Here is a 12358-nt window from a genome sequence, read left to right as displayed (position 1 = left end):
CTTCAATTTCAACTCTAATAACTTCAAAAAAGGATGATGCTACTGCTTTGGAAGTTGGCATGAATCATGGACAGAATGTGTTAATAAAACATGCTCAATTTCAGCTTAATCTAGTAATCCCTTCATTGTTGTCATTCCAGTGATGTACATCTTAATGTTTGTCCTATTAATCGCACAGCTAGCACATAGTAAAGATTAAGCGCTTGAATAGACCCTGTACTTCAAAGCCTCTTTTCTCAGTTCAGACTTTTCCAGAGTGCTCGCTTTCTTTCCAGTATTTAGGTAGGTTAGGGGAGTCCATTTGTATTGAGTTATACATCATTTTAAAGCTTTGAGTCTGCTCTTTCAGGATATGCTCTTAACTAAAATCCATGTCGGGCAACTTTTTGTTGATTTGTGATGCAGGGTCACATATTGTAGCATCCCCAGGGTGATATTTTTGTTGAAATTAGTTGAAACAGATACAATGCTCTCCTGGAACTAGAAGTGATAGAGCTATATACTATTCTGTAATTACATTGATGACATTATTTTCAAGTTTGTTCATGATGGGTTTTGTGGTGCAGCTTCTTCTTAGAAATGAATTTAAAAAAATACATATAAATATGTCATGATGGATATTCACCAAATGTGACATGTAAAATCCCTAGGGTGATTGCACCTTTTTTTTTTCAAATTGGTCCCATACCCAGCCACCGCCCCCCCCCCCCCCCCCCCCCCATCCTGTGGACTAGGGGCCCAAATACCCAATTCAATTTAGCTTTAGTGCTGTCATTGGTGACTGTAGCATCAAGCTTGTTCATGATGGATATTGGGGTACCCCCTCAGGGGCAAATTAGGGCCCAACTTTCACAATTTTATCTTCTCCTTTAAAAATACATGGTCAAAGTTTAACCAAACTTTGCAAGAATTTGTCCTTGTGGGCATTGTGCCACATAATACCCAAGTTTGAGAATCTTTAAAACAGTCGCTGTCTATAAAACCAAAAATACTGAGAGTAAATACAATTTACATTGATGTAGTGAATGTACATTGTACTTTTGAATACGAGCGTATGTTTATGGCAGATCCTGGGGTGGCCTCCTTGGGGTCAGGACCAAATTTGGGGCCACTTTTTACATTTTGCTCTTCTTTTTGAACACACATGGTCAAACTTTCTGCAAATTTGGCAGGTTTTATTGTCAGTATGATATAGGTTTTAAGGTCCAATATCGACAATATCAGAGCAAGGGTAACATGAGGAATTCAGATGTAAATAGGGAAATGAAATGCCCCCCTAGAAAAACCGATATCCATTCAGGTAAATGAGATATCCATGGCTAAGCCAAATATCCACATAATAAAAATGGTTGCATGCCGTCAAACCCCCGTTTGAGGCGAGACCCCATCACCAAACGAAGCTGATGGGGTGCTATACCCCCCTAACGATTCCTCATTTGAGAATGGGAGTAGATGTATTTGTCCACTGCAAAATAACTTTCTACTCAGGCGTGGCAAACCTGGAGGCCAAGCCAGGGTTTAATGACTGCAACAGCTGTCATATTACGTAAGAGCATGATAAGGATATCTGCCTGTTGCAGACCATTCAAAGTGCACTCAATTTCCTCTATTCTTTCTAAAATTGTAGATATTATATTCTATTGAGAAATTGTATAGTCATCCGTTTTGAATTTCAAACGAAAAAATTAGACCCATAAATAACGAAAATACAGGAATAAGAAGGAGAGCATTGTAGAAGTTTGTCGACACACACACGCACCATGGAGCTACATAGCCCATGCCAAAACCAAAACAATCTCCTCCTCTCGCGGGTGCCCCCCCCCCCCCTTATATCTTTGGTTTTTACAAGTCCTTGATTGCCAAGATATACACTGGCATTATTTACAGGGGTGTAGCTTCTTCAAACGAGAGATTTGCCTCATATGTGATTTCAGGTTAATGAGAATATCTCATCAGTTATAGGTAATTCAACTGTCACATAGGTACTTCAAATATCAGTTGACTCCAAAACACAGGAAAGATGAAATGAAAAAGAAAATAAAAAAAAAGATGAGCACTGCTAAGCATTTTATCAAATGACGACGGTAACATTATAATGCAGAGACAAGCTCTGATGTCTTATGTAACAGAAATGACCAAGTTTTTCTTTTGTTTTTTTCTTTTTTTTTCTTTTTTTTTGGAGAACACAAAAGGGTACATGATTAAATATTTTTTAGAAATCTGAAACTTGAGAAATAATTTGTATTTTTCACAAAAATGGCAGATATGTATTTATCTATAACCTGCAACCAAATGACCAAAAGAGTACAAGAATCTTTTTATACTCTATTGGATGATGCAAAAGAGGTAGGCATCAGTCTCAAGAAAAGTTATTTCTTCGTATGTTTTCAGATAAAGAAAATGAATAGCCACAAGGGGAGTTAAATATCTATTTGTGTGAAACATTGCATGTTTGGAAGTCATATTGTACTATATATTCATGGAAGTGATTTGATTATTTCTACAGTGTGCATTTATGCAAAGATTTTAAGGAATTTCATATTTCTTGCCACCGTAGTCTGGTGTTTGATGTATGGGGCTGTTTACATGCAAGAAAATTCTCAATAATATTATGTTTGTCAGATGTATGCACTGTTTAAAACTGGACATTTGAGATCATTAATTGACTTGATTTTCCTGTTAATTGGACATTGCTGAACCATGTTTTATGTTTATTTGGCTATGCAATATTTCAGCTGCCTATTCTGATATTTGATGTGTACCGCACTCTCCTTGGCCACACTCCAAGTTCGGGGTGTGAAAAAAAAAGAAGAAGCTATTGTCATATTCCTCAACCGCGCACACATGCACGGTAATGGGACAAAAGGCATTTTCCAGGGAGGTTGCCGTGAGATCACAAAGAGGTCGCACAGTGGGCATTGAAGAGATCACATCCATAATGAGATCGTGCCAACTTGCGGCAAGTCTGCTGCGAGCTCAATGTCAATTTCAACTTGTGCCAGATCGCAGGCTTAGGTCGCAACAGTGGGCATTAGGCTTTAGATGGAGTGCAATGAGTGGAAAGTAGGCTGCTGTAGTGAGCAGGCCTGCAAGTCTTTCATTTCAATGTAATCTATTTGTGACCGTGCATCACGAAACGAACAAAAAGTCGCAACCCTTGATTTTACATGACGCCTCAAGAAAGATGACACGGGTCAACTAAGACTCAATATTTGGTCATCCATACTTTCTGAAAGAGCTACCCTTCTACATTATTCGTAATTTTGGGATCATAAAATGAATAGGAAAGTGCATTTTCAGCAGTTTTCCTACAACTCTTCTTTTTTAGTAGAGTAGGGAGATCAGGTATATTTTGGAGGCCCCTTTTCATTTCTTAGTAACCCTTTTTAATACACACTCTTCACTTTCAAGTCTAGTAATTTGTGAAGGGATGCTGCTACTGCTTTGAAGTGGCATTAATCGTGAACAGAATGTGTGTTTATAGAGCATGTATAATTTCAGCATAATCTGATAATCTCTTCATTGTTGTTGCTCAAGTGGTTTACACCCATGTTTTTGTCCCATTCATCACACATCTAACACACTTTGGTGGAACATTAAGCGCTTGAATAGACCCTGTACTTCAGAGCCTCTTTTCTCGGTTCACACTTTTCCAGAGTGTGTGCTTTCTTTCCAATATTTAGATAGATTAGGAGTGTTCATTTCAGTTGAGCTATACATCATTTAAAAGCATAGAGTCTGCTCTTCAGAATCTGCTGTAAACTAAAAATCTGTGTCTAGTGACTTTTTGTTGGTTTTGTGATGCAGGGTCACATTTGGAGCGCAGATCAAGATAGACACTTTTCCGGTATTTGGTTATCAAAGCTACATACCTACACTGAAAGGTGACAAATTTCATACCCTGGTAACATAGTGAGGGTTGGGCTCATCTGTGAAACAGAAACTACAGTTTACATGTAACCTTATGTCTGTTTAGTACCGGTACTCACATTAGAAAAATGCTTATGCAGAGAATATGTGGCACAAATTCTTAGAGAACATTTCAGTTAAGAAACAGAGACAAAGGGGGAAGGTTTTGCTCACTATAGCTGTGCTATTGCCTACAATGTGAGTCCACCGATGTTAGTTAGCACTTTGGGTATTTCATCCAAGAAGAACGTGGGTTATTTGTAGCAACAGCTGATATTGTGATCCATTGTTAGTTGTCAGGTGGGCATAATATTTCATCATCACAGACAGAATCATATGTGGGCTTCTATAATTTGTGTCATTATGTTCCATTATATGCATGTTTTGAAGGTTTGTAAAGCAAGTGCAAGCTCTTCAAAATCCTCTCGTCCAGCCAGTGGTAACCCCTCGCTTTGCTCCTTCGTGCTCTTCGACACTCATGAAGGGCCTTGCTGACATTGCCAAGAAACATCAACTCCATGTGCAGGTTGGTGACAACAAAAAAAAAGTAATAAGATGTAAAGAAAATAAAAGACTCTGAAAGAAAAGTACATTTAATATGTACATTTTTTTTCTTCATATTACATGTGTACTTCATCCCACTGAGGCAATTCAGATGGCATTTGTGTTTTGCTGATCTTGTAACTACTTTGTTGTGTATATAATTTCAGACTCTCAGGTTCTATGTATAGTTATAATTACCTCACATCAGTACACCTCTCCTGTACATCAAATATTGCATACAGTACATATCCCTCTTGCCAGCACTTATTTCAACAATCAAGTAAAGTGGTTAGTGGTCATATGGTGTTAAAATTCTGCAGGTTATGTTTTCTTCTTTATTGGTATTCCCATGCCTCCATCCCAGGATATGAAGCTAACCACTAATTACATACAATACTTAGAGATCTTTTTACCTAGGAATGATCAGAATCTTGGCAATGTTTAGTACCGGTTTGTGGGCATTTCCACAGTAAAAGGTTACTTTTCAGGGGTGTCTCTTTATTTTCTGTTTCCAATGTGCAGTATACCCCTGAATACAATCTGATCTTCCAGAACATAATAGAAGATAACTTTGCCCCAAAATTGCTTCAAACAACTGTTAGAATTTATGCCAACATGAAAAATTTTGGGTGAAAACGTGTGATGCTGGACAGAAATCTTATGTTCTAACATATGGAGGTCAAATTATGAATGTTCATTGAAACTCTGCTGTTTTTCAATTGAATGGCTTAATTTTGATGAGAGAAGATAATAGGTGTAAAAGTGTATCGAACCTTGTGTTTTTTACCATTTCTAGACTTGGTGGTAAATGCACATAACATGGACAGACCAAAATGCGACAAGTCCAAGCAAGGGGAAAAAAAAACTTCAGCGCAATTTTCTGGTGCCAGAAAATTAACCCGTTGAGGACAAGTCCTAAGTATACTCGGGCAGGTGTCTATTGTAGGTATAAGTTTGATACAGAGGAAATTGCACAGACAATAAAATACAAACGAAGCAATTTGAGTACAGCCATTTTTTTAATGTTCTATCACAGTGTTAGACCTTGTTGCAGTACTTTTTTCCACTGAAAATCCTGTGGCTTACATGAGCATACAGTGCACTCCCGTTACAACGAAGAAGGTTATAACAAAATTCCGGTTACAACAAAATAAATATCCAGGTTGCAAAATTATCAGCTCTATGTCTTTTTATTGTTTATTTGTTCGGTTATAATGAAATTTCAATAAAGCGAAAGAAATCTGCCGGTCCCGAGGACTTTGTTATAAGTATGATGGGACTCCACTGTATTGGACCAAAATACTGATTTTGTTTGATTATTAAATCAATTACTAATTAACCCTCAGAGGATGAATCCCGAGTATACTTAAGCAGGGGTCTATGGGAAATGCGTGTGTACTGTAGCAAAATCAGTTCGTCCTCAACGGGTTAAGATGAATTCATTTCTGAATATTATAGACTACATTTCAGGCAGTATGTGTGCCAAATTTGACGGCTGTAGCGCGCTCTTTAGCTGAGATCTCAGGGATCCCCCATCACCCCCCCCCCCCCCATATCATACCAGGCAGCCAAAACTAGCCTAATTCAGTTCATGACATACACAACTGCACCATCAAGGTGTACCTCAGAAAGGTAATACATTTACAACAAGTTCAGATCTATTTTGAAGGTTAGATGCATGTTAGCCTCAAAGCTGTTGTCATTTTTTACAGAGCCCTGTGCAATAAATAATTGCATTGGGCTCACTTTGCTGATGCCATATTGCCTGTTGTAGTTGTTGTTTTTCTCTTTGTCATCCACAGAAAGAGAATCATGTTGTAATCTTTATTTTTTGTTTATGCCCCACTCAGAGTCACATATCAGAAAACATTGATGAGGTGGAATGGGTTAAAGAATTGTTCCCACAGTGTGAGAACTACACAGATGTTTATGACAAACATGGACTCATGACTGACAAGGTTAGTGTTTAATTCACTCTAAACTTTTGAATGAATTAAAGTCAACAAAAAGGAATGCATACTGCTGCATAGAGTGTAGGCTGTCTCATATGTGATCAAGCTGGTTCCTTTCCCCACTTTTGTCTCTCTTTCTCTTTATTTATGCCTGCGCCACGTAGTGTCATCAGAGGCATTCATGTTTTCAGGTTGTCCGTCCGTCCATGCGTATTCAATTTTGTGGACAGCATAACTAAAAAAATGTTTAAGGTATCCTAATGAAACTTGGCATGTACATGTATGTATGAGTGGGCGGAGTTGTGCCTATCAACATTTTGGTGCACATGCTCAAAGGTCAAAGTCAAAGGTCAAATGCTCAAAATTTCACTATTCCCCCCATATCTGTGCAATACCTGAAGGTATTTTCCTAAAACTTAGTGTATGATATTATTATTATTATTATTAATGATATCTTTATTTAACAAATTATTGATTGCAGCAAGAGGCGGAATTACAAATGACTTTACAAAAATGAGAAATATACATACCCTGTACATGTACAGTATTACATAAATACAAAAATGTAAAATTACATTAATCAAGATAACATGCAGGCTCATATCCAAAAAAAAAAAACCTCTGGCACTGCATACATATTAGGGAAATAATGAAAGATTGAATTGACCTTTGACCTTAAAGTTCCCAAGACAATCACTGCCAATCAGGTCATGCATATTCATTAAGTTCTCCTATAAATGAACCTTGAACCATTTCTGAGATATGAAAAAAAAAATGAAATTTTAACATGACTTTGTACTTTAACATTATACATGTACATACAGTATTTGTGTACTACCAAATAAAGATTGGGTTAAGGAATGGGTTAAAGAATTGTTCCCACAGTGTAAGAACTACACAGATGTTTATGACACACATGGACTCATGACTGACAAGGTTAGTGTTTAATTCACCCTAAACTTTCGAATGAATTAAAGTCAACAAAAAGGAATGCATACTGCTGCATAGAGTGTAGGCTGTCTCATATGTGATCAAGCTGGTTCCTTTCCCCAGTTTTGTCTCTCTTTCTCTTTATTTATGCCTGCGCCACGTAGTGTCATCAGAGGCATTCATGTTTTCAGGTTGTTCCGTCCATGCGTAATCAATTTTGTGGACAGCATAACTAAAAAAATGTTTGAGGTATCCTAATGAAACTTGGCATGTACATGTATGTATGAGTGGGCGAAGTTGTGCCTATCAACATTTTGGTGCACATCCTCAAAGTCAAAGGTCAAATGCTCAAAATTTCACTATTCCCCCCATATCTATGCAATACCTGAAGGTATTTTCCTAAAACTTAGTGTATATTATTATTATTATTATTATTATTAATGATATCTTTATTCAACAAATTATTGATTGCAGCCAGAGGCTGAATTACAAATGACTTTACTAAAATGAGAAATATACATGTACATGTACAGTATTACATAAATACAAAAATGTAAAATTACATAATCAAGATAGCATGCAGGCTCATACCAAAAAAAAACACAACCTCTGGCACTGCATACATATTAGGGAAATAATGAAAGATTGAGTTGACCTTTGACCTTGACCTTTGACCGTTGACCTTAAAGTTCCCCAGACAATCACTGCCAATCAGGTCATGCATATTCATTAAGTTCTTCTATAAATGAACCTTGAACCATTTCTGAGATACGAAAAAAAAATGAAATTTTAACATAACTTTGTACTTTAAGATATACATGTACATACAGTATACTGTAAAACATGATATATTCGCGGCATGAAATTTTCGCGAATTGGAGCTGACAGCCCTTTTCGTGGCATGAAATTTTCGCGAATTGCCACTGGTGTTCAATGCATGTAGTGTAGACAAAAACTTTAGCGTGCATTTTGATTTCACGAATTTTGGCGCTCGCGAAATTCGCGAAATTAAAATGCACGCGAAAATTTCTCGTTTTACAGTATGTGTACTACCAAATAAAGATTATCCAGAGAGAGTTTTGGGTCATGAGGTAAAAAGTCAAGTGAAAATTTCACTTTTTTTCCTCCACACGTTTCTCACAAATGGTTCAAGGCACCTTCATGGAGACTTTACGGTTGTAAGACATATTATGCATGTACTGACTGTCAGTGATTATCTAGAGAATCTGGAGGTCATGGTTTAAAGGTCAGGGGTCAAAGGTCAAGGTCAACTCCTCAAAATTTCACTATTTCCCTCATATTTATGCAATGCCTGCAGGTTTTTTCTTGAAACTAAATACATGTATTACACAATAGAGATTCTCTAGGAAGTTTCTTCCCAAACAGTCAAATGTCAGGTGAAAGTGCTAAATTTCACTTTGTCCTCCATATGTATCTCAAAAGTGATTCAAAGTATCATTATGAAACTCAGTACATATTAGTGTATGTTCTACTTGACAGTGATTCTCTTTGGAGTCTTAAGGTCAAAGGTCAAGGGTCAGAGCCTGGTTAAAATACTAATATTTTGCTATTTGATACTGAAATTGCACTTTTTCTCCATTCCTTGAAAAAAATTACCCAATGCTAAAATTATACATAAAAGGGTCAAAAGTAAAAAAATCGTCAAATCCTACAATACTTGCACTCTCAGACAACATTGCCATTTATCCAATTAAACCTAGTTTAAGGAAAGTAAACATTCAACACATTCGTGACTAACCTGTCATTTTAGTATTTTGCCATTCATGTGAAACTGTCATCACACATTGTCAAGACATTGTACTGTAGACTTATGTATTAGGAGAACCATTCATTATGGGGGAGGCATATCAGACGCCATAGCGACATAAGAGTGATTGTTTTTTCATGAAATTTGATACATGTAATGCTTTTTGTCAAATATGCAACATTATTTCTTTGTGCAAAATGTACTGGCAGTTTATTGAGTACAATGTAGTGTTTGTTTAGAAAAGCAGACTCTGATAAAGCAGCATTGTGAATCTTTAGTCCTGTAGTGTTTGCATTAACTCTTTATGTGCCATGGTGTAAACCCTCTGTGTGCCACATTATTCTGAGAATGCAACATACAATGTACCTAATCATACTTTGGCAAAGTATTCTGTTTTTCAAGTCTACGTAACTTTTAATAGATTTTTATACCCTGGTCGTGTAATGAGCAATGTTGTAGAGAATATGCCCAGCTTTTCTTCAATGTAAATTGTATGACAAATCTATGATTGTTTTTCTTTCAAATGACCAGTATCTACATTATTGTAGAGGCATGACTTTTGCACTCAGAACAGTTAACAGAAACCTAGAATTTATTTGCAAATCCAGTAGGGAAAATCCTTTGATAGTCAATCGCCACGTAAAATGCAAGCTACATGTGACAGGGATAGAATCACAAGAAACACTTTACTGTGGCATTTGGCAATTTATCAATCAGTTTGGGTGGGTTTGTGCGTTTGAGCAGAATATGTGAGTTGGCGCACCGCCAGGCATTTGAACACAACACACAAAGAGTTAATAAACAGGTTGGAATGTAGAAGCCATTCAGTAGATCCCATAATTATTAGTTTATGCTTTGAGACTACAGTAGAGGTTTATATGTGAATTTGAAGCATGAGGTGCTCATTCTCTGACAGCTGTTCTTCTTGTTGATTTCAAGGGGTCTTGTGGACCTTTTCAAGTAAACTTAGCACTGGCCACCTGATGCTATGGTGTTCAAACACAGATGGAAACTTCTTGTGAGAATGACATTACAGATGTAAAATTTGGCAACGATTGTGAAATTTTTGTGAGATGACAAAATATTGCATTGTGTTTTTTGACAAAGAGTAAAATCTAAATGATAATACACTTGCCTCAAGTCAAGAAATATAGACCTCACTCATCTTTCAAGGTATGTTTTCTGGAAACTAAGGTGAGAATTTTGTTTTAAATTTCTTTGCAATGGAGACTGTGATGGCGCACTGCATTTACCTGGACGATGGAGAAATTGATGTGTTCAAGAATCACGGCACGGCCATGTCTCATTGTCCTTGCTCAAATTTCTCGTAAGTGGATAACATTTTGAAATTCATATGGGCTTGGTGTTTGGGCTGTTGTTTTTTGTTTATTTGTTTTTTCTTCTCTTTTTTTGCTTGATTAATCTGCACACTAGTCTTTGTGGTTTCTGTCACATATTTTGCCAGTGGAAATTTAGAACTTGAAGAATTTCTCTAATGAAATGACTTTCCAGTTTTTAGGAGAGACAAGGTACACACATGCCTGTAGGTGCAGGTGGCATAGTCTACATCTCTGCTTCTTGATTAGTTTTTGTATTGTGCATACATGTACACTGTGTATACATGTATTCATCTATATTTACCGGTACTCCAGTATTCATGCATAAAATGCCTTCATTTTTCAGTTAGTGATGAATCATTAACCATGCTAAGTGTGATTGAAAGTTGTCCAATGAGAACACAAAGAAAAGTGTAATTTGGAAGTCAAGCAGTCAAGTATACTTCAAACTCAACAATGAATACACTACAATTAAATGATAGAGAGATTCAAGGAGTTAGCTGCAGATGTATTGAAACAAAACAGAAAAAATCTCATTTACATGGATATGGTGCTTGATTTCCAAGTGTTTTTGATTCCTTTTTCCCTCGTTTTAGAAGGGGGCAGGAGTGAATGAATTGTTTTGACCAATGTCAGTGACTGTTGTAGTCAAACTTTGATGTGAGAAAAGGGGGAAATCATGGACCAATGTGACTTCCAGTTTCTGAAAGAACTGAGAACTTTACTGAGATTTTTTTTGTTACTGATGCTTCCCATGAATGCGCCATTGTCCATTGCTTTGTGAGCCCAAAGCTCTTCTTCAAAGCTACAGAAGTATTCCTGTCGAAACCAGAAAATGTCCTCCTTTTAACACTCTTCCTACAGTGTATCTCAACCAACAGGTGTTCCCTTTCAAGGCTCTCCCTATCTACACACACACTCACACAAATTTCCCCCTTCGAGGCCTGCCTTGTCGAGATTGGAATTTGCCCACCTTTAAGGCTCACCTTTGAATATCTACATCAGAAAATGTCCCCCTTCAAGGCTCAATCAGAATATTTCTTTTGAATGCCCACCTTATGTACATCAAACTCAGGAAATTTCTCCTTTCAAGACCCTTGTTAGCTACATCAGAAAATGTCCTCCTTCAAGATTTTTCCTACAAGCTTGTTTCTATTAGAAAAAAAAAATCTTCGCTACAAAGCTCTTCCTAACTATGCCGGAAAATTACCCTACTTCGAAGCTCTCTGTATCTACATCAGAAAATGTTCTCCTTCAAGATTATGCCTCTCTAAACCAGAAAATGTGCTCCTTCAAGATTATGCCTCTCTAAATCAGAAAATGTGCTCCTTCAAGATTATGCCTCTCTAAATCAGAAAATGTGCTCCTTCAAGATTATGCCTCTCTAAATCAGAAAATGTGCTCCTTCAAGATTATGCCTCTCTAAATCAGAAAATGTTCTCCTTCAAGATTATGCCTCTCTTAATCAGAAAATGTGCTCCTCCAAGGCTCTTTCTATCTGCACCAGAAAAAAGCAAACAAAAAACAAAAAAACCCAAATCACAGAAATTCCACAGAATCAAAACATAGAATAGTTTTACAGTCATGTACCAAGCCAAAACATTCACTGTACTTTTATTTTTGTGCTATTTTCTTGTCTTCCGAAATGCACAAAAATCTCTGACACTGCAAACAATTTCCACTTTTGCAGTATTTTTCTTTTAAGCACATGACTATAAAATCAGGAATAACTCAATCTACATATTTATGTCCACCACAAAAGCACTAATATGGTCTTAGTTCAATGACAAAGTATTGCATTGCCATTTTCCCTTTTTGCAAACAGTCTCACAAATATTTCTTTATATTTTATTTTTTTGATTACAAATGAATGCTTCCTCCTTGAATCTGTTTTCTCATGACAAATGACATGATGGGAC

General features: G+C 36.8%; 1 protein-coding gene across 1 annotated transcript in view; it reads left to right on the top strand.

Annotated features, from left to right (window-relative positions):
• Positions 1-12358, top strand: part of LOC139714511 (guanine deaminase-like) — a 48303-nt gene that overhangs the window by 23578 nt on the left and 12367 nt on the right. The window contains exons 6-8 of the mRNA XM_071626217.1: positions 4300-4435; positions 6303-6410; positions 10332-10429. Of these exons, the coding sequence (XP_071482318.1) occupies positions 4300-4435; positions 6303-6410; positions 10332-10429 (342 nt within the window). The remainder of the gene's footprint in view (positions 1-4299; positions 4436-6302; positions 6411-10331; positions 10430-12358) is intronic.

This window comes from Diadema antillarum, unplaced genomic scaffold (genome assembly GCF_040938485.1).
Source record: "Diadema antillarum isolate AM-2024a unplaced genomic scaffold, OU_Dant_1.0 seq00002303_RagTag, whole genome shotgun sequence".
Taxonomy (NCBI): Eukaryota; Metazoa; Echinodermata; class Echinoidea; order Diadematoida; family Diadematidae; genus Diadema; species Diadema antillarum.
This window is presented reverse-complemented; position numbering and strand designations above follow the sequence as displayed.